Below are 22,263 nucleotides of genomic sequence, written 5' to 3'. Positions count from 1 at the left end.
TGTGTCAGCTCTAGTCACCTCTTAAAGGTCCCCTCTTGATCCCACTTCTTTTTCATTACATTTTATTTATTTATTTATTTATTTATTTATTTATTTTATTTATTTATTGTCTCTCTCTGTGTGTACCCACACATATACTCACATACATGCCACTGTAAGTTTGTGGAAGTCAGGGGACAACTTGTAGGCTGTGGTTTCTCTGCTATTTGGAGCCTGGAGATTATCAGGCTTGGTGGAAAGCGCTTTACCCACTGAGCTTTCTTGCTGTTCTGAAAATTCACTTAACATACCAAGCATGGAAGCTGAGCAACATGGTATGTGGTAGAGTACCAGCTGCCTGTTCTGTCTCAGGGAGAGATGGCTCACTAGTGCCACTTAGCGTCCCGAGCATCATGCAACGTATTTCTTACCTTGGAAATATCACAGTTCAAAACTTAAATGTCATAGCTTGAATATAAAGTCTTTCCCACAGGCTCATGTTTTGATCACTTAATCTCCAGCTTGTGGCACCACTATTTTCCTGTGTACTGCATACTTCTCTCTCTCTCTCTCTCTCTCTCTCTCTCTCTGTCTCTGTCTCTGTCTCTCTCTCCCTCCCTTCCTCCCTCCCTACCTCCCTCCCTCCTCTGGTGTGTGTGTGTGTGTGTGTGTGTAAAATGGAGGTTAGGAGCTATCCACTTTATTTTTTTGAGACAGGATCTCTCACTGGGACCCACAGCTCACCGATTATGTTAATCTCTGCCTCCTTAGCACTGTGCCATCACACCTGGCATTTGTTTGTTTGTTTGTTTTACATGGGTTCTGGAGACCAAACTTGGGTCCTCAGAGAAAAGAATAAATGTTGAAGAAGAAGAGGATGAGGAGGAGGAGGAGGAAGTAGCAGTAGCCAAGAGAAGGGAGGGGAAGAGGAGGAGAGGAAGAACCAATAGAAGTAGATTCATTATCCCCAATCCCAGCAGGCAGTCCAATCACTAGGAACACACCAGCCTAGCAGAACACAGAAATAGCCCTCAACTCCAGCAGACATCAGCTAACCACAAGCCATGCCTGCCATAAAACCAGGTAGGCTGCCTGCAGACTTTCTCTTCTCTCTTTGTTCCCCAAGATCCAATCCCTCAGTCTCATTCCCAGGTCTGCAACAGAACGCTCTTGGCAATATGCTCTGTCTCTCTGACCCCATCTCCTGTGGATCCCTTCTAACCTCCCTCCCTGTGAGTGGCTGCCCTTTCCCAACCCTCACCTCCCACAGGCGCCTTCTCTTCTCTGGTCCTCAGGCCGCCTGCCTGTCTCATCCCCAGCTCTACTGAAGAACACACCTGGCATCCCTCCATTTCTTGTGGATCTCACAGATCTTCTCCCTTCCAATCTTTCTCTTCCCACTTGTTGCTTCCTCCCAGACCCTAACCTCAGCAGGCACCCCCTGCTAATCCAAGGGCTGCTCCTCTCAGGACACCAAGTAGGCTGAAGGCAAACCAACACCACTGCTCTTGCTCCTGAGATCTAGGCCCCCAGTCTCATCTCAAACTCCGTAGCAGGGAATTTGCCAGGGTTTCCCATTCCTTTCTGACACTATCCCCAAGGGTTCACAAAGACCTTCTCCAACCTAAGATCTGTCAACTCATCCCAGCCTTGAATACCAGCAGGCATTCCCTGTGAACACACCAGCTGTGTTGCCAGAAAAACAGGCAACATACAGATATCAGACCCCGGAAGTCCAGGGAGGAACCAGAAACCAAGGAACAAAACACCCACCTTCAAAGACAAAAAAAAAATCAGCTCCTCGACCTATAATCCCAAACCCAGGTGCGTAGATGCCAGCATAAAAACACCACCACTGCCCAGCAAGAAAAATTTTCTAACCTAAAGAAGGAGATGCAAATAAAGGTACAAGAAGCTTACAGAACACCAAATAGATTTGATCAGAAAAGAAAGTCCCCCAGCACATAATAATCAAACCCTCAACATATAGAACAAGAAAAATTATTAAAAGTTTCAAGAGAGCCGGGCAGTGGTGGCACATGCCTTTAATCCTAGCAGTTGGGAGGCAGAGGCAGGCGGATTTCTGAGTTCGAGGCCAGCCTGGTCTACAGAGTGAGTGCCAGGACAGCCCGGGCTACACAGAGAAACCCTGTCTCGAAAAACCAAAACAAAAAAAAACAAAACAACAACAAAAAAAAAGTTTCAAGAGAAAAAGACCAAGTAATATAAAAAGGCAGACCTATTAGAATTACACATGACCTCTCAATGGAGACTCTAAAAGCCAGAAGGGTCTGAACAGATGTGCTGCAGAGTCTAAGAAAAACCACAGATGCCACCCCAGACTACTATACCCAGCAAATCTTTCAATCACCATAAATAGAGAAAATAAGATAGTCCATGATAAAATCAAATTTAAACAGTATTTATCTACAAACCCACCCTAACAGAAGGTGCTAGAAGGAAAATTCCAATCTAATAAGGTTAACTATACCCATGAAAACAAAAGAAATTAATAATCTTACATCAGCAAAATTAAAAGAAGGTGAGGACACATACACACAGGCCACCACCAACGAAACAACAGGAATCAATAAGCACCATTAATTGATATCTCAACATCAATGGTCTCAGTGCCCCAATAAAAAGACACATACTAACAGAATGAAAAAAAAAAAAAAAAAAGGATCCATCCTTCTTCCAAATCCAAGAAAAACACCTCAACATCAAGGATAAACATTAATTCAGAGTAAAGGGTTGGAAAAGATATTCCAAGCAAATGGAGCTAATAAGCAAGCTGGATTATAGTCATTTTAATATCTAACAAAATAAACTTCAAGCCAAAGCTAATCAAAAAAGACAGGGAAGGGCACTACCTACTCATCAAAGGCAAAATCCACCAAGATGACACTTCAGTTCTTCACATCTATGACCCAAACACAAGGGCACCAACGCTATTACACATTGTTGCACACACACTGATAGTAAGAGACTTCAGTACCCCAATCTCCCAAATGAACAGGTCATACCAGACAAAAACTAAACAGAGAAATCCTGGCGCTACCAGATGTCATAAACCAAACTAACTAAAAGACAGAGAAGAAATATCCAAATTAAGAAAACCAGAATGAAAAAGAGGACATAGCAACAGACATCAAGAAAACTCAGAGAATCATAAGGACATACTGTTCCTTCCTTCCTTTCTTCCTTCCTTCCTTCCTTCCTTCCTTCCTTCCTTTCTTTTCTTCTTCTTTTTTTGGGGGGTTGGGTTGTTTTTTTTTGTTGTTGGTTTTTGTTTGTTTATTTGTTTGTTTTGTTTTTTGTTTTTTGTTTTTTGGTTTTTTTGAGACAGGGTTTCTCTGTATAGCTTTGGCTGTCCCGGAAAGGACATACTTTTAAAACCTGTATTCCACACCAAATTGGAAAATCTAAAAGAAATGGATAATTTTCTCAGTAGGTACCACTTACCAAAGTTAAATCAAGATCAGATAAACAATTTAAATAGACATATAGACCCCAAGTGAAATAGAAGTAGTCATTAAAAGACTCCCAATAACAACAAAAAGCCCCAGGTCTAGATAGTTTAGTGAAGAACCCAAACAGACTTTCCAAGAAGAGTCAACACCAATACTCCTCAAATTATTCCACAAAATAGAAACAGAAGGAACATTGCCCAGTTCGTTTTATGAGGTTATAGTTACCCTGATACTCAAACCACATAAAGATTCAACAAAGAAAGAGAATTATAAACCAATTTCCCTTATGAACATAGATGCAAAAATACTCAATAAAATACTTGCAAACCAAATCTAAGGACACTTCAAAAAGATCATCCACCATGATCAAGCAGGCTTCATCCTAGAGATGCAGGGAAGGTTCAATATATGAACATCAGTAAAAGTAATACACTGCATGAACAAACTGAAAGATAAAAAACCACATGGCCATCTCATCAGACGCAGAAAAGGCCTTTGACAAGATCTAGCATGCTTTCACAATAGAAGTTCTGCAGACATAGGATTATCAGGGACCTACCTCATCACAATAAAAGCAATTTACAGCAAGCCTACAGACAACATCAAATTAAATGGAGAGCAGCTCAAAGCAATTCCACTAAAAGCAGGAACAAGACAAGGCTGCCCACTCCATATCTATTCAATATCATGCAATTTTAACTAGAGCAATAAGGCAACTGAAGGAGATCAAGGGGATACAAACTGGAAAGGAGGAAGTCAAAGTATTGTTATTTGCACATGATTATATATATATATATATATATATATATATATAAACACACACACACACACACACACACACACACACACACACACACATACATATATAAGTAAAACCCTAAAAATTCCACCAGGGAACTCCTACAGCTGATAAACACTTTCAGCAAAGTAGCTGGATACAAGACTAACTTAAAAAAAATCATTAGCCCTTTTATATAGTAATGACAAATGGACTAAGAATGAGATTAGGGAAACACCACCTTTCACAATAGCCTCAAATAATATAGAATATTTGGGGGTTACTCACACCAAGTAAGTCAAAGACTTGTATGACAAAAACTTCAAATCTTTGAAGAAAGAAATTGAAGATAGATTTTTTTCTATCTTTCTTCAGAAGATAGAAAGATCTCCTATGATTCTGCATCAGTAGCATCAACATAGTAAAGATGGCCATCCTGAGGTGTAGGAATGGGTTACTGGTTAAGAGTACTGGATGCTCTTCCAGAGGTACTGAGTGTAATTTCCAGCAACAATATGCTGGTTTACAACCATCTGTAATGAAATATGATGCTCTCTTCTGGGTCTATTTGAAGACAAATTACTCATATACATAAAAATACATTTTTTTAAAAAAGCTGGTAATCCTACCAAAGCACTCCACAGATTCAGTGCATCTTTTGAATCCCCATCAAAATTCCAATACAATTCTTTACAGACCTTGAAAGGATAATTCTTAACTTCGTATGGAAAAGCAAAAAAAAAAAAAAAAAAAAAAAAAAAAAAAAAAAAAAAAAATCCAGGATAGCTAAAACAATCTTGAACAATAAAAGATCTCACCATTCCTATTTTCAAGTTGTACTACAGAGTTATAGTATTAAAAAAAAACCCTCATGGTATTGGCATAAAAACAAATACATTGATTAATGGAATGAAATGGAAGACCCAGACATAAATTCACATACATATGGACATCTGATTTTTGATGAAGAAGCTAATATACACAATGGGAATAAAGCATCTTTAACAAACAGTGCTAGTCAAACTAGATATCTGAATATTGAAGAATGCGAATAAATCCATATGTATCACTCTGCACAAAACTCAAGTCCAAGACCTCAACATAAAACCAGACCCAGTCAACCTAGTGGGAAAGAAAGTGGGGAGTAGTCTTGGATACATTGGCACAGGAGACAACTTTCTGAACAGAAAGAACCCTGATAATGCTGGCACTGAGATCATCAATTAATTAATACATGGGAAGTCATGGAACTAAAAAGCTCAGTAAGGCAAAGGACATGGCAATCAGACAAAAAGGCAGCCTTCAGAATGGGAAAAGATTTTTTTTTTTTTTTTACCAACTTCATGTCCTAGAGGACTGATATCCAAAATATATAAAGAACTCAAGAAACTAGATATCAAAAAAACCCAATAATCCAATTTAAAAATGAAATACAGATCTAAACAGAGAATTCTCAACAGAGAAAACTCAATTGCCTAAGGAACATTTGATGTTCAATATCTTTGGCCATCAGGGAAATGCAAATCAAAACTACTTTGAGAATCCATCTTACACCTGTCATAATGGCTAATAAGTGACAGCTCATGCTGACCAGGATGTGGAGCAAGGGGAACATTCTTTCATTGCTGGTGGAAGTGCAAACTTGTACTATCACTATGAAAATCAATATGGAGGTTCCTCAGAAAGTTGGGAATTCATCTACCTTAGAATCCAGTTATATCTCTCTTTGGCATATACCCAAAGGACACGCCATCCTACCACAAGGAAACATGCTTAACCATTTTCACTGCGGCTTTATTCATAATAGCCAGAAACTGGAAACAATCTAGATGTCCCTCAACAGAAGGACGGATAAATTAAATGTGGTACATCTACACAATGGAGTATTACTCAGCTGTTAAAAAATGACATCATGATACTTGCAGGCATCTGATTATATGGAACTAGAAAGAAAAATCTTGAGTGAGGTATCCAGACCCAGAAAGATAAATATGTCATGTAAATATTATCCGTTACATAAAAGATAACCAAGCTGTTATCTTGGTCTACAGACAAACAATCTGTAGACCCAGAGAAGTTAGGTAAAGTGGACAGACTAGGGGGAACACTTGGATCTCCCTGAGAGGGAGAAATAGAATAGATTTTATGGGCAGGCTTAGAGTGGGTGGGGATTGGACTGGGAAGGACACAAGGATCAGGTTGAAGGGAGTGAGTGCAGGCAAAGAAGGTTGGAATTGGCAGGCTGTTGGGGTGGGGTGAAAACCTAGTGCATGGGAAACTGCCTGGAGTCTATGAAAGTGATCCCAGTGAGGACTCCTAGTAATGGGGAAATGGATTCTCAACTGGTCATCTCTTGTTGCCGAGAAGGGCTTACACTGGAAGGACTGATTTGCATTCAGCTGAGTCACTGGCCAAGGAGGTCCCATGAAAATACTCAAACAACCCAGGCTGTTGGTTAAAAAAAAAAAAAAAAAGGGATCCCATTGAACTCATTGAACACAGAGAAGTACCTACTATGAAGCCATAGTGAAATGTCTTTGCTATACATCAGAAGTACTGCAGAAGGTACTCTGCAGGCTACTGTAAGACATATGTAGACACCAACCCAACTGCAAAACTTTTACCTACGATCTGTCCTGCCTGCAAACCATGCTAGGGCAATGGTGGCACAGAAGTTGTGTGAGTAGCCAACCAATGTTTGATTCGACCTAAGTCCCCCTCCACAAGAAGGAATCCACACTCAACACTGCTTGGGTAATCAAGAACCAGAGACTTGCCAGGCATAGTGGTGCAGGCCTTTAATCCCCACACTCAGGAGGCAGAGGCAGGAGGATCTCTGGGAGTTTGAGGCCAGCCTGTCAACACAGCAAGTTCCAGGATAGCCAGGGCTGTTAAACAGAGAAATACTGTTTCAAAATTTTTTTTTTACATTACTCCTAATGAAATTCTGCTATGCTCATAGATTAGTGCCTTGTCAAGTCATTGTCAGAGAGGCTTTCTCCAGTAGTAACACATGGAAACAGAGGCAGAGAACCACAGCAGAGAGAGTCTAAATTATGAGAGGTCTCCATGAAATCTCCCTTTAGAGATTACATGAGCCAGAGGGGATGGAGGACACCAGGAGAGTAAGTTCTTCCAAATCAACTAGGCCAGGCACATCTGAGCTCACAGAGATGGAAGCAGCAAGCATAGGGCCTACATAGTTCTGCACCAGGTCCTGCGTGTGTATTATAGCTATTATGTTAGAATTTCTGTAGGACTCCTGACTGTAGGAACCAGTGGTCTCTGACCCTTGTGTTTGCTCTTGGGACCCTTTTTTCTGCTGGGTTGCTGTGTCCAACTTCAATATGATAGTTTTTGCTTCATTTATTATATTTATTTTATCACATTTGGTTAAATGTTTTTATATATTTTGATCATATTCTTTTTCTTCCACCAACTCCTCCTAGATCATCTCCCCCTCCCTACCCACCTAATAAGAGTAGATTTTAAGTGGTCCTACACACACACACACACACACACACACACACACACACACACACAGACACACACACACACACACACACACACACACACACACACACACACACAAAGGAACTATGTAAGGCGATGGATGATCCAAATAGCATGATTGTGGTGATTAATAAACACATGTAGCAGAGCATCCAGCTGAAGCTGGAATGGGCTATGATACCAGCACCTGGGAGGCTGGGGTATGAAAATTGGAAGTGCAAGCCCAGTCTTGGCATGGTGACATACACCTTTCACTCTAGCTCTCAGGAGGAATAGGCAGGTGGATCTCTGTGTGTTCCAAGTCAGTCTGGTCTACATGTGGTTCCAAGTCAGTCTGTCAAACAAAAGCAAATGTGTTGTACATATTAAGTTTTTATTTGTGCTGGGAATTGAACCCAGGGTGTTGAGCATGCTAGGCAAAACACTTGTATCTGATCTGCTACGCAACCTCTAATCATTCAGTAAAGGGCTCCTTTGTTAACTAGTTCCTTTCTCCCCACCAATGTTTTTCTTCCACATTTTCTTTCTACCCTCCTTCCTTCCTTCCCTCCTTCCTTTCTTCCCTCCCTCCTTTTTCTTTCTTTCTTTTTTTTTTTTGAGACAGGGTTTCTCTGTGTAGTCCTGGCTGTCCTGGAACTCACTCTGTAGACCAGGCTGGTCTCGAACTCAGAAATCCACCTGCCTCTGCCTCCCAAGTGCTGGGATTATAGGCGTGTGCCACCACTGCCTGGCTCCTCCTTTTTTATTATAGAGATCAAACACACAGTCTTACACATGTTAAGGCAAGTGTTTTACTAGTGAGCCTGTCCTATTCCATTTCATAAATACAAATATATAAATAGCATAAGGTTCAAACAGGCATAAGTGGATATTTAGTACACGTTCTTTCACTTTATCACCCAGCCATCTAGTTTCCATGCCCAGCCAGCAGAACCTCAAGTCCTAATAAAGCTTCTCTATAAAATCTAACACATCAATGCAATACCTGTATTTATTTCTTCAATTAATCATTCTACAAACAGGCAAGATAGAACAGAATACTATTAACTAATATTATAATAGTGAATATTGGAATTCATTCCATTTTCCAATGGTAGCTATCAATTAAATATGGATACATTTGGGAAATGTAATACTTTATTGATAAGGTAAAATAAAAGTTTTATAGGAAGTATGGTATAGGGATTGAAGAGATGATTTAGTGATCAAGACTACATCTTGCAGCCAGATGTGATGGTGTAAATCTTTAACCCCAGCTCTCTGGAGGCAGAAGCAGGTGGATCTCTGAGGTTGAGACCAGCCTTGTCTATACAGTGAGTTCCAGGACATCTCCAGGGCTACATAGCAAGTACTGTCTCAAAAACGAAGAAACAAAATTAAAACATTTTTTATTTTTTTTGTAAACAGGACTTCTCTGTGTAACAGCCCTGGCTGTCCTGAACTCAGAGAGATCTGTGTGACTCTGCTTACCAAGTGCTGGCATTAAAGACATGTGTTACCATGTCGGCTCAAAAGGAAAATCTTAATTATAAGGGGCCTCTAAAATAATTATTAATAAGTATGTGATTGAAATGGGTATTAAATTAATTCAAGCTCATTAAAACTGTCTGGGGACCAGCAATATGCTCACTGAACACACACACACACACACACACACACACACACACACACACGCACACTAAATAAAACTTAAAAAAAAGTGCCTGGTTCATAGAAGTTACTATGTATGTATATATATTATACTGAAATATTTTTGAGACTCCTGTTTTTTAGTGGCTTTAAACAAAGATTTATTTATTTGGTTATTATATTATTGACAGTGTTTCCCTGAAAGCCCTGACAGTTCTGGAGCTAGTACTGCAAACTGCAGAGCTAACTAACTCAGAGATCCTCCTGTGTCTGTCTCCTGAGTGCTGAGATTATTAGCAAGAGGCACCACACCCAGGTCAAGACATTTATTTTAATGCTTGTAATGCTTCTGAGTGTTTGCTTACGTGTAGGTGTGCACATCATATGCATGCCTAGGTTCCATGGAGGCCAAAAGAGGGTGCCAGATTTTCTCAGACTGGAGCTGCAGATAATTGTGAGCTGCCATTGTAGGTGCTGGCAACCAAACCAGGGTTATCTATAAGAGCTCTTCATTGCTAGGCCCCGTCTTTATCAATTTCTTTTTTGCTTTTGTTTTGTTTTTCCAAGACATAATTTCTCTTTGCAGACCTGGCTGTCCTAGAACTCACTCTATTGACCAGGCTGGTCTTGAACTCAGAGATCCTCCTGCCTCTGCCTCTTGAGTCCTAGGATTAAAGGCATGGGCCACAGCCAAGCTAATTTCTGAGTTTTTACAATAAGCATTTATTACTTTTTTGTTTGCTTTTGGTTTTTCCAAGACAGGGTTTCTCTTTGTAGCCTTTGCTGTCCTGGAACTTGTTCTGTAGACCAGGCTCGCTGCAAGTGCACAGATATCCACCTGCCTGTGCCTCCAGAGTGCAGGAAACACAAGTGAAGTGGTAAAAATGTAGGCAGCAGTTGACCATTTTATGTACACGAGAGAATGCCTGGAAATGAAGTTGCCCAAGGATCCTCTATGCACATTTGAAACAGCTAGCTGAAACGCCAAAGCTGATAGTGCTGACAGAAGATAATGGGAACTAAAGTAGCACGGACAAACACGTAAGGAATGCTTGCCTTGTTCCGGAGTTCCTATTGCTCTGGTGCCCAGGCCGAAAGGCTAATCTGGAGAGGATGAGCATCCTTCTTTTTGAGACTACAACAAACTTTGAAATGGTGTGCTATACATTTTAAGTAAGTGCATTTTTTAATCCAACACCCGGATTCTATTTTTTCTTGATACAGTGTTGCGCTGTTGCTTGTGCTGACCTTGAACTCGTGGCATTAGCCTACTGAGTGATAGGATTACAGGTATGTACCACTATGCTGAGTGAAAAAAAAGTTTGGTTTTTGTTTTTGAGCAGGGTCCTACTATGTAGCCCTGGTTGGCCTCGAATTCACAGAGATCTGCCTGGCATGCTTGTTGAAATTTCAATTTTTAAAGCAAGCATTTTAAAGTAAAGAGATGAGAAAAAAATGAGTCACTACAGGATTTCCGTCTAAACCCGTGAACTAGGATTAGTTAGTTCCTTTAAGGACAGTAAACTGGGCGGGCAGTGGCGGTGCACACCATTAATCCCAGCACTCGGGAGGCAGAGGCAGGCAGATTTCTGAGTTCGAGGCCAGCCTGGTCTACAGAGTGAGTTCCAGGACAGCCGGGGCTACTCAGAGAAACCCTGTCTGGGGGTGGGGGGAAGGACAATAAAATTGGTGATTGTGACATTCTCAGATTCAGATGATTCATCCTTTTTCCTTGACAATACCATGTAGCATGAATTTTCATCTCTTAAATTCTGCCTTTAAATTTCCAAGATCAATGGCTTACCCAGAATCTACTGTAATTTCTTTACATTAACTCACAGTCAATGTAAGTTCTTTCTAAATACCTTTTCAAGGACAGTTTTGATGGATCTTCTTACTTCAGATTCTATTTTGGGCTCATGTCAACTTAAATTTGAGTAACTTTTTTTTTTTTTGTTTCGTTTTCGCATTTGCCAACTATCACTGGATAATTTCAATGAATTCTCCCTTATGAGGGTAGAATCAGGTTATGTTTGGGTAAATAATGTTATGCAAATAAGCAACTATTAGTTTTCATGTTAAGCGATTAAAGAAAAAAAGCTTTCTGAAAATTTGATGACCAGTGCACTGTCTCTTTCCCAAATGGGGAATGTGGGTAGGTTCGTCGCTAGGATCGAGGCCGAGTCTTCCGTTCCTTTTGTCTTTTCTGAGGATTAGGACTGTCATGGCGCTTTCAAGAAGAGAGAGAAGGCCTTCCTTTCGTCTGGCAGAATTACTTGGGGGCACCTCGACTGGGCGGAGGATGGACAGAAAGACAGAAGACAACGCTGGCAGGCTGTCCGTCGGAGCCCTGCAAGGGGAGGAGACGCGGCAGGAGACTGCCCTGAGAGCGCCTGTCTGTGGGAACCGCCCCCCGCTGCCCTGTCCAATGGAAACCTGGCGGCGGTGCGGCACCGCCCACTGTTGGTCCGGACGCCGCGAGGGCGGGGCCCGCAGTTCGGTTGCGCTGCGGAGCGCAGCTGTGAGGGAGTCGCTGCGATCCGGGGCCCCGGAACCCGAGCTGGAGCCGAAGCGCAGGCTGCGGGCGCGGAGTCGGGAGGTGAGCTCCGGAGAAAGAGGCCCTGGAGGGAAGGGCTCGCGGAAGGGCGGCAGGATCACCCCGAGCCGCGGGCCGGCGGGTCGCGGCCGGGGGGTGCTGTCGGGCGGCCCTGCTCTCTCCGGAGTCAGGCCCGACCTAGCCCGGCCCGTCGCAGCTGAGGGGCCACCTTGGCTCCAGGGCGCCGCCCGCCCTCCTAGTGTCTCCGGCGTGGCCGCGGCGGCCCGGAATTCTGCGGGCGCGGGTCGGGGGGCCCCGGCGTTCTCTTGGAACTCTGGCCGCGAGAGGCGGGGCAGGCGGCGCGGGCGGGGGCGGGGCGGGGGCCCCGGCCAAGGGCCTGCGGAAGGAAGCGCGGCGTCCGGGCCCGGCCTGCTCGCGGGGCGGTGCGCGGAGCGCGGGGGCGTGGTCTGCGGCCTGACGGCGCGGCGGGGCTGGCCTTTGATGAGGTGGCTGGGGTGCTCGGTCTCCTGGCGGGTCGCCGCTTCCTTCCAGATATTGGCCGGGCGACCTGTTGGAGTGTTGACAAGCAGAGGGCCTCCTGCCTCCGAGCTTGCATTCTCTCGGACTGAGCAGTTCTGCTGACTTCAGAGGCTTTCTGGGTTTCCGCAGAGCGGCCTGTGGCTGCGAGCTATGCGGGATGACGTGCAGAGGAGGGCTTGCAATTAATAATGGAAGCCAGGAGAACAACTTTGCGAGATGACAGACAATGCCCTGGAGTGAACATACTATGTGCCCTCAGGGTAGCTAGAGGCTGAGAGGAGACCCTCACCGACGTAAATGAGCTTTTTCACTTGTGATCCCTGTTAAAACTGCCAGCAGCCCTGAGACAGAACCCCCAGTGTTGCACAAGTTTCTGCATCTGTTGCGGGAGTGCTTGGAGATCTTTAGGCACTGCTTTTATTTTACCTCCTGGGACATGGTTGGGGAGGGAAATGTACCTTCTGGACATTTGTCTCTGTGACCGTTCATCCTCTCTACACGTGCCCTGTGAAGGGACTGTCTGTGTCTTTGGTCCAGTAGTTTTAGATTCCATAGGCTACAGCTTTGACATTCTAGAGTATCTTCTGCTGCATCTCGAAAGAATTTCACTTATCCATTCAGATTGGATGTACAACGTGTGAATGTAGCTGAAACAGACTTTATTATTTTCTTAGCTCCTTAATAGGGGAAGGAGGAAAAAGTGATCTTTCACTCATCCTTTTTATTGATTTATTAAGACATCCACACAACTAATAGCTGTCTTGGCAGGACTGAGGAGACATTCTAGGGTAGGCAAGGACTTCCTTAGAAATTAAAGTGGGGAAGTATCCTACCAGATTTTTTTCCCCCTGTAGTGCTGTATTCTTTGAGTTTACTAGAGCGTTAATACAAATCTCCTGATTCAGGTAAAGCGGTATATAGGCTGGGGAGAGATGTGTAGAAAGGGGCTTCAGAGAGTTGTATGGCCATGCTGGTGTTGATTGCAAGTTTCAGGTATTCTGAACTGACTCCGGAGTGCAAGTTTACTTCAGGGTATTGCTTTTTTACTAGGCAGCTCTTCCTTGAGCTAATCACATACAGGTTTCAGGTTTTTTTACAGTCTGTTCATTTGATTGTCCTATTTTTTTTTGGGGGGGGGAGGTATGGGTTAATTAGAAACTTAGGTTTTTCTCAAAGCAACTCTGCCCCTGTAGAAATGCTATTGTTTAACACTTTTCCTATAAAAGCTATAGCTTGAATTATTTGTCCCTGAAAAAGGAAACTGGTATCAGATCTAGTGCCTCAGAGATTGGAAAAGTTGGAGCCTCTGAGCCATGTAAATGAAAGGAAAGCTGGAAACATAAGATCTGCGATTTTTTTTTGAATTTGTGCTTAAGTAAGTGCAGGTATTTCATTTACTTTAATTCACTGATCTATCTAAAGCACCCTCCCAGTGTGTGACCTACAGTAACTTACAAATGTTACTAAACATTTCAGTGAGTAAATGCAAAGAAATGTTGTTAAACAGTACCCATTTGCCACACTCACACAGCATAAGGAAGGTGAGGTCATTAGAGATGGAAGTCATGCCTGCCAGTCACCTGACCCAAAGGCAGCTTCTACCTATGTATAGGAAAGATGTATAATGTCACTGCTGGTCTAGTAGGATAAGTCACCCTTGGGAGTTTTGGCTAGTTGGTTAAGGATGGTATAGGCCCATAGGGCTGTCTGTCTTAGTGGAACATTTTAGAGTCTAGAGCTATCTGCTCTGAGTAATGCCTGGGTACCCTAGTTCTTGAGCAGAGTCAAAATTGAGGCCCACAGAGAGCCAATGGAAAATATATTAATTGCAACACTAAATTCGCTGAGAAGGAATAGGGCATCAGATTTTACTGTATATTTGGATTTGACTAAAGTAGACTATGTTGTCATTAGTCTCGTGTGTAGCATTTCTTGGTGTTCTTCAACTAAGGTAACTCCTCTTCTAGAAGCTGGAGAGTCATTCACATTTCAGTATTTAGGTAAGAGTAAATCTGATTTTAGAAAAAAACAAGGGAGATGCATTTTTGAGGCTGAAGATAAAGAAGTTGAGACTATTAAAGTTTTATACATCTGTGTTTGACCTTTGTCTTCTGACTCTGCCCAACAAATGCAGGCTGAGTGTTCATTCCAGCATGTCGGAAGGGGAATCCCAAACAGTAGTCAGCAGTGGCTCAGACCCAAAGGTAGAATCCTCATCTTCAGCTCCTGGCCTGACTTCTGTGTCACCCCCTGTGACCTCTACAACTTCAGCTGCTTCTCCCGAGGAAGAAGAAGAAAGTGAAGATGAGTCTGAGATCTTGGAAGAGTCACCCTGTGGGCGCTGGCAGAAGAGGCGAGAAGAGGTGAGGTGCTGGTGATGATGGAGTTCCTGGGAGAGTAACTTGTAAGCGGTGAGAACTAGAGTAGCTGTCCAGAAGCAGAACAGACTTGAGTAGGGAGGGCTGGAAGATGATCATATGGAATACTAAAGTGGCAGCTTTGTGAAGTACCTTAATTCCACTTGAATTGCCCTCAGGTGAATCAGCGTAATGTACCAGGTATTGACAGTGCATATCTGGCCATGGATACAGAGGAAGGTGTGGAGGTTGTGTGGAATGAGGTACAGTTCTCTGAACGCAAGAACTACAAACTGCAGGAGGTAGGTGATAAGGCCTGGGGCCTATTCAAGCGGCTATCATTGATGGGAAGTGACTATGAGGAAAGCTTTTATGGTTAGAGCATCCTCGGGGGTGGGTAGGCAATGGCTTTTCATATTATTACAGTGATTTGTGAACTCTGTTGTCTGTCTCCCTTGCTCCAGGAAAAGGTCCGTGCAGTGTTTGATAATCTGATTCAGCTGGAACATCTTAACATTGTCAAGTTTCACAAGTATTGGGCTGATGTTAAAGAGAACAAGGCCAGGGTAAGATTTCTTTTTGCCTAGTGTTTCCTAAACTTGTCAGAGAACAGGTGCATTTATTGTCCATTTTACATTCAGAGGTTGAAACTAGGTGATTTTGACACAAGAACTGATCTACTGTTGTGGCAGGGAGAATAGGGTTTCATCTGATACCTGTAGTGTTTCCCAGTTAAAGATGGGGAGAAGTAAGTGGACGTTTGCCTGCTTCTTAATTCTCATCATGCTCTTAAGCCTAAGAAAGTGATACTAAAGAAAAGGAAAGGTAAAAGCACAGTTTAGTATGTATCTGTTGTGAAAGCCACCAGGTTAGAGATAATGTCTAGTATAAAGCCTTAATAGTAAATGCTTTGTTTCCCTAGGTGATTTTCATTACAGAATACATGTCCTCTGGGAGTCTTAAGCAGTTTCTGAAGAAGACCAAAAAGAACCACAAGACTATGAATGAAAAGGTACGAAGAGAAGCTAGAGATAGTTTTAGCCTTTGTTTAGGGGTTTAAAAAGATGGTGGGAATTATGAAGCCAGTTAAGGATAGCAAGGACTAGTGGGAAGGCCAAGAGAAGAAAACAGCACTAGTTGTGGTGTGGTGTTTGTTGCATGTCTGTGATCCAGAAGGCAGAGTTTGAGGCCAGCTAAGGATATGGATATCTGTATCTCTATCTATATACATTATATCTGTTTCTACATCTATTTATCAAGAGAGATCGAGAGAGTGAGCAAGAGATTGAGAGAGAGAGAGAGAGAGAGAGAGAGAGAGAGAGAGAGAGAGAGAAAGAGAAAGGAGGGTGGGTAGAGAGGGGAGAATATTACTGCTGATCCTGGGACCAAACTTTTCCAGGCTTGGAAACGCTGGTGTACACAGATCCTCTCTGCCCTAAGGTAGGTAATATCTGCTTAGTTTTTCCCCAGTCTCTCCTGATTTAGTTCCTTACACACATTGCAAGGCACTACTCTGCTTTTCTATTCTGCCTCTCCCCAGTTTCTTTGAGTCACATGCTGACAAGATTAGGCCCCCTTGTGGGGTCCTCCTGGTGTCCTAACCATCAGTGTCCCAACCTTTTCTCCTAGTGCTTATCCTACTTAAGATACCTGGCATAATGGAGAGTCAAGAGTATAGGGATTATGATGATGAGGAGAGCTGGCCCTTACTCCTCTTAACCCTTGGGTTCCCCCTGCCCTTAATTTCCTAGTGGCCCCTCTAACAGCCCAGTGCCCCCACAGCTACCTGCACTCCTGTGACCCTCCCATCATCCATGGGAACCTGACCTGTGACACCATCTTCATCCAGCACAACGGACTCATCAAGATTGGCTCTGGTGAGGGGAGGGAGAGATTCTGGGCAGGGGAGCCTCGGGAATTTGGGAACCATGGGGGTAAGATAAAAGGCTTGGGAGAACAGCAAATTTTGAGGTATGAGCTGGTGATAATAGATAGGCTTTTAGTAGAGGTAATTCATAGGGAGAGACCAATTAGTGGAAGTGGGTTAGGGTGTACAATCTTGGACTTCTTGGAGAGAACTTTGGAATAATACAGAGAAGCTGATAGGAGGCTGGGAAAGGGGAAGCGATGGATATGAGGTCTGACTCCAGCCCTTTGGGCCAAACCCTACCAAAGAGGTTCCAGACTGTGCCTGCTGTGAGTGTTTTCATTTGTTGTGTATTTGTGTGCAGTGACATTTCTGTGTGCTGTGTCTGTGTGTGGTTACCATTTGTCTGGGGCTTGGCTGCTCCATCGCTCACAACTTTTCTCTGTTTTCCTCCCTCCCGCTTACGGGCTGCTCTGTTCCCAACAGTCTTTCATAGGATTTTTGCTAATGGTGAGAGCTCCCTCTGCCCCATTTGGGGCTCTGTTTGTGCTCCCTTTGCTCCCTCTGCGGCTGCCCAGTGCATGCAGTCGTGGGAGCAAGGCCTGTTCCCTGCTTCCCATGCCTAATTATGCCTGCTTAGCTTTTGCCCTGCCAGCCCTCCACCTGCTTGCCCCTTTGTAACCCGCTTGTTTCCTGTGGATTCTGCCTGGCTGGACACTTCCTCTTAAGAGTCATATCCCCTTCATCATCAGGCTGGCTCTCTAAATCATACTGTGCTCCTAGATTCTCTGTGATGTGTAGTCATTGTTATGATCAGTGAGTCCAGCTTGGGCCTGACCCTGGTTCCTCGGTCAGTCTTGCGGTAGGTGTTGTTGAGGAATACAGTTTTAGATGAGGGTCTAAAAAGTTTTGGTGGATTAAAAAGTGAAACTGCATTTTAGGGCATTGGTTCAGTTTTGAGATTTTTGGGTTTTTTGTTTTAAGTTTCAGTCATCACAAATGGGTAAGGAAGAGGCTAGCTCCTTGGATCTGTGTTAATGTTGCTTTACCTTTCTTATCCAGGCTCTTGAGATCTCCAGTTGTCTCATAGTAGGAAGGGCTGCCTGTATTTTTATGTTAATTGCAAGGTCGATGAATTAATTAAAACTAGCATTTTTGTGGAGCTGCGGATTTCATAGATCTGGGACTTTGAAAAGATGAGCAGGTCTCAAATGAAAGGTTTTCCTTTGACTGTGTTACCTGATACCTACAGCCCTCAGTGTTTGTTTGTACAGTGCAGAGACATTGTTGTTCCTGAGTTAAGGGACCTTAGATGAGAAATAGAGGCTGCAGAAAGGGGACCTAGGTAGTGTTTATATGTAGTCTGTAGCTCAGGATTGGGAAAATGATAGTTGGTGTCATTGAATATTAGAAAGGAGGCATCAGGAGAAAGATGGCTTTTGGAGACTCTGTAGAGTAAGACCACGCTTTGGTGGTGGTGGTAGTCAGACTGTGGGTGTCTCCCTGCTCCTAGTGGCTCCTGACACTATCAACAATCACGTGAAGACTTGCCGGGAAGAACAGAAGAACCTACACTTTTTTGCACCAGAGTATGGAGGTGAGGTAGCCTTGTCTCTCTGCCCCATTCTCAGACTCAACTTTAAAAAAAAAAAAAGTCCCTCAGACAGATTGCGCCTCTCCACCTCCTCCCCCTAATGATCAACCCCTGCCAGAGCCATCCTGAGTCTTGGCGTTTATACTTTATAACCTGAGTGAGATACAGGGATAATACAACAAAAACGCCAGCTTTCTGGGCCTGCATACATTGTATTTGTTTTCAAGTATGCCTGCCACTTGTTACCACCAATCCATTCTCTCTCCTAATAACCATCTATTTTCTCTAGAAGTCACAAACGTGACAACAGCAGTGGACATCTACTCCTTTGGCATGTGTGCACTGGAGGTGAGGAGACCTGAGGGAAGGGAGAGAGAGAAAACATGAAATCAAAACATGGAAAGGGAAATGCTGGTCTTGGGGGAAGGAATGTGGGAGCACTGGATTTGTGGGTTTATGTCTCAGATCTCAATTGTTCCTTTGGGTTTTCCTCACTACAGATGGCAGTGCTGGAGATTCAGGGCAATGGAGAGTCCTCATATGTGCCACAGGAAGCCATCAGCAGTGCCATCCAGCTACTAGAAGACTCATTACAGAGGGTAAGACATCCATCAGGATCAACATCCTCCTTAACTGACTTTCAAGTTTATTGTACCTCCCAGGAGGTCCCAAATGTTCTAAAAGAAAAAGAGGAGAATGAAAATAGAAAAGACTAAAGTACACTTTTCCTGTGAGAAATTTTTGATTCTAGGCACAGAGGCTAAGGGTTCAGATCGTATGGAAGTTAAAAATTGTTTGCTAGTCAAGTGTCTCTGCATAGAGGTGAGCTGATTGGGTGGTTACCTCGAGGAGTTGCTACACACTCTTATGCGATATCTTGGCATTTTAATATCATACTAGTCATTTGGGATTTTATGTTTAATGAACTAAGATTTAAAGGAATTATGAGTCAAGTATGTAGCTTAACTATAGTGAGACAGGACAGTCTGAACAAGAACAGTTAACTCAGGTCAGGCATGGAGGCAATACATCTATAATCCCAGCACTTGGGAGGTAGAGATAGAAGGATCAGGAGTTCAAGGTCATCCTCCCCTACATGGAGAGTTCAAAGCTAGCCTGGGCTACATTAGACCCTGTTTCAAAAACAAAATGAGAAAGGAACAGTTAATGCTAATCAGGGACAGTAGTGCGGAGCAGGAAGTAGAGGTCTAATGGAAGAGGTAAGAGTGAGCCCAGGCTCTAGTTCACACCAGGGTAGGGCTGTCACACCAGGGTAGGGCTGTTAGGTGAAACATCAGGTGTGTGACTTTGTCATCCTTTAAAACTGAAAGCAAGAAAGCATGTTGATGTTTGGACATCAAAGGAAAAAGCAGTGCTGGGAACGCTGGGCAGTAATGGTGTACCTCTTAATCCCAGCACTTGGAAGGCAGGTCTCTGTGAGTTCAAGGCCAGCCTAGTCTACAGAGGGAGTATCAGGATAGCCAGGGAAACAGACCTTGTCTCCAAAAACACAATTATGCTTGTGTGGTTGGAGAGTAGAAAAGTAATACCAAAGCCAGGCATGGTGCCTCATGCCTATAATCTCTGCACTTCAGAGGCTGAGGCAGGAGGATTGTGAGTTCAGAGACAACCTAGGCTATACAGTGAGTTCCAGGCCAGCTTAAGCCATGTAATGAGACCCTGTCTTGGAAAAACAAAATGTCTAGAAAAAAAAAAACCAGAAAGACTTAGAAAGATAAGTTTATACATTACCATATAGATTTAAAGCCTTGTTAGGAAATATATCAATATTTTCCCAATAAGTTTGAATTCCAAGCACGTAGGAAGCGTTTTGCTAAATCTAATGAAAGTTACATGGATGTGAGAGTCCTGCCAGGTGCCTGTTCCAGTTTCTTGTTCTCTTACAGGAGTTTATTCAAAAGTGCCTGCAGTCTGAGCCTGCTCGGAGACCAACAGCCAGAGAACTTCTGTTCCACCCAGCACTGTTTGAAGTGCCCTCACTCAAGCTTCTTGCTGCTCACTGTATCGTGGGACACCAACGTGAGTCCCCTAGACCCTACTAGGAATTGGTCCTGGACTGAATCCAGGCTATACAAAGATGACTAGGAGTTTTTATCAACGTGGGGCTTCCATCACTGCCATGTTGTCTTTAAGAGATTTTTAACCCCGTCCTCTCTGCCTAGTGTGAATAAGTCTGTCTTTACATAATATTCCACCCCATTATACCCACCAGACATGATCCCAGAGAACGCTCTAGAGGAGATCACCAAAAACATGGATACCAGTGCTGTACTAGCTGAAATTCCTGCAGGGCCAGGACGAGAACCAGTTCAGACTTTGTGAGTGGCCAGCTGAGGAGGGTCTGAAAGGGACAGATTGATCACTACCATCCAAGGCTCATGCCGTTTCCTTTTTCTTCCAGGTACTCTCAGTCACCAGCCCTGGAATTAGACAAATTCCTTGAAGATGTCAGGTGAGAGAGGGTGGGCTTCTGGGAGGAAGTAGGGGTAGGTGTCTTGAGCCTTTCACAGAGTTCATGTGACTCATGTCATCTCCCACCAGGAATGGGATCTACCCTCTGACAGCCTTTGGGCTGCCTCGGCCTCAGCAGCCACAGCAGGAGGAGGTGACATCACCTGTTGTGCCCCCCTCTGTCAAGACTCCAACTCCTGAGCCAGCTGAAGTGGAGACGCGCAAGGTAGGAACTGAATTTTTGGCCATGGGGGTAGAGACATCTTAGCTAAAGCGCTGTCCTACATGGAATGCATTTCTTCCTGCTGGCCACTGTCTCTTCTGTGGGCTGGAAAGTCTCAGGTGTTGGTGTATTACTGAGCAGTCTTTAAGGACCGTCCTCCATGTCTGTCCTGTTCAGGTGGTGCTGATGCAGTGCAACATCGAATCAGTGGAGGAGGGAGTCAAACACCATGTAAGCTCCGGGGGCTGGGGCTGCACAGGGCCTAACGCATGCACACACGGCCTTCGGGAGGAGGAGCCTCATTCTAATTGTCCTTTTTCTAGCTAACACTTCTGCTGAAGCTGGAGGACAAGCTGAACCGGCACCTGAGCTGTGACCTGATGCCAAGTGAGGGTCTCTTTTTTTCTTTTTGGAGGTGGGAGGATCTGTGAGCCTTATCCTTTGAGGGGACATGTCAGGGACAGGGACAGTGATTCACAGGGTTTCTGATCCTCCCAGACTGTACTCAAGCACCCCTTCTGTTTTTCTGTCAGATGAGAACATCCCTGACTTGGCAGCTGAGCTGGTGCAGCTGGGCTTCATTAGTGAGGTGAGGGTCCTGCCTTCTGTTCCCTGGGTGCCTCCCTGCCTTCTCTGAGCCCTGCCTCACTGAGCTTCTTCCCTAGGCTGATCAGAGCCGCCTGACTTCTCTGCTGGAGGAGACGCTCAACAAGTTCAACTTTGCTAGGAACAGCACACTCAACTCAGCCGCTGTCACCGTCTCCTCATAGAGCTCTCTTGAGCCAGGCCCCTAGCCAACTGTGGCTGTCCCTGGGCATGCTGCAGTCCTCCTGCCCCCTCTCCCCAGTCAGTATTACCCTGTGAAGCCCCTTCTCCCCCGTATTATTCAGGAGGGCTTTAGGGGCTCCCTGGTTGAGTATCATCCTGCCCCTTCCCCTCTCTTCCTCCCCTCTGCACTTTGTTTACTTGTTTTGCACAGACGTGGGCCTGGGCCTTCTCAGCAGCCACCTTCTAGCTGGGGGGCTAGTAGCTGACCTGCTGGCTCCTGCCCTGCCTGTGTGGACAGGAGGCCCACGGGCATTGGGGGAGCTGAGTTCTACAATCCCGCTGGGGCGCATGGGCGGGAGAGAAAGGTGGTGCTGCAGGGGTGGCCCCGGGGGGCCATTCGAATCGCCTCAGTTGCTGCTGTAATAAAGTCTACTTTTTGCTAAAGCAGCTTGTGTTGTGCTTGCGGCTCAGTGGGTGGCGCTGCGCCCCGGGGGAGGCGGGGCGGGCCCAGGTAGGGCGGCCCCTTGGAGGCCG

General features: G+C 44.4%; 1 protein-coding gene across 2 annotated transcripts; it reads left to right on the top strand.

Annotated features, from left to right (window-relative positions):
• The first annotated feature begins 11,840 nt into the window (after nucleotides 1–11,840).
• On the top strand, nucleotides 11,841–22,173 carry Nrbp1 (nuclear receptor binding protein 1). Of its 2 annotated transcripts, XM_034513892.2 has the most exons (19): nucleotides 11,841–11,971; nucleotides 14,583–14,811; nucleotides 14,985–15,107; nucleotides 15,270–15,371; nucleotides 15,728–15,817; nucleotides 16,205–16,245; nucleotides 16,588–16,682; nucleotides 17,159–17,182; nucleotides 18,186–18,269; nucleotides 18,556–18,614; nucleotides 18,767–18,865; nucleotides 20,174–20,306; nucleotides 20,500–20,605; nucleotides 20,689–20,739; nucleotides 20,829–20,964; nucleotides 21,139–21,192; nucleotides 21,285–21,348; nucleotides 21,495–21,550; nucleotides 21,627–22,173. In XM_034513892.2, the coding sequence occupies exons 2-19, from the start codon at nucleotides 14,602–14,604 to the stop codon at nucleotides 21,729–21,731; spliced, it is 1,632 nt and encodes a 543-aa protein (XP_034369783.1). In that variant the 5' UTR covers nucleotides 11,841–11,971; nucleotides 14,583–14,601; the 3' UTR covers nucleotides 21,732–22,173. The 2 variants fall into 2 exon arrangements, with proteins under 2 accessions (XP_034369783.1, XP_034369784.1); XM_034513893.2 differs by lacking the exon at nucleotides 17,159–17,182.
• Nucleotides 22,174–22,263: the final 90 nt, after the last annotated feature.

This window comes from Arvicanthis niloticus, chromosome 11 (assembly GCF_011762505.2).
Source record: "Arvicanthis niloticus isolate mArvNil1 chromosome 11, mArvNil1.pat.X, whole genome shotgun sequence".
NCBI lineage: Eukaryota > Metazoa > Chordata > Mammalia > Rodentia > Muridae > Arvicanthis > Arvicanthis niloticus.
The sequence above is the reverse complement of the archived record's forward strand: the minus strand, read 5'-3'. Positions and strand labels throughout refer to the sequence as shown.

What these genes read in the sequence shown, in the direction of transcription:
- Nrbp1 (XM_034513892.2), top strand. Translation starts at nt 14,602, where the DNA reads ATGTCGGAAGGGGAATCCCAAACAGTAGTCAGCAGTGGCTCAGACCCA. An exon ending in AGAACTACAAACTGCAGGAG is followed by an intron (nt 15,108 to 15,269) that starts GTAGGTGATAAG and finishes CCCTTGCTCCAG; the next exon opens with GAAAAGGTCCGTGCAGTGTT. An exon ending in AGGAGGGAGTCAAACACCAT is followed by an intron (nt 21,193 to 21,284) that starts GTAAGCTCCGGG and finishes TCCTTTTTCTAG; the next exon opens with CTAACACTTCTGCTGAAGCT.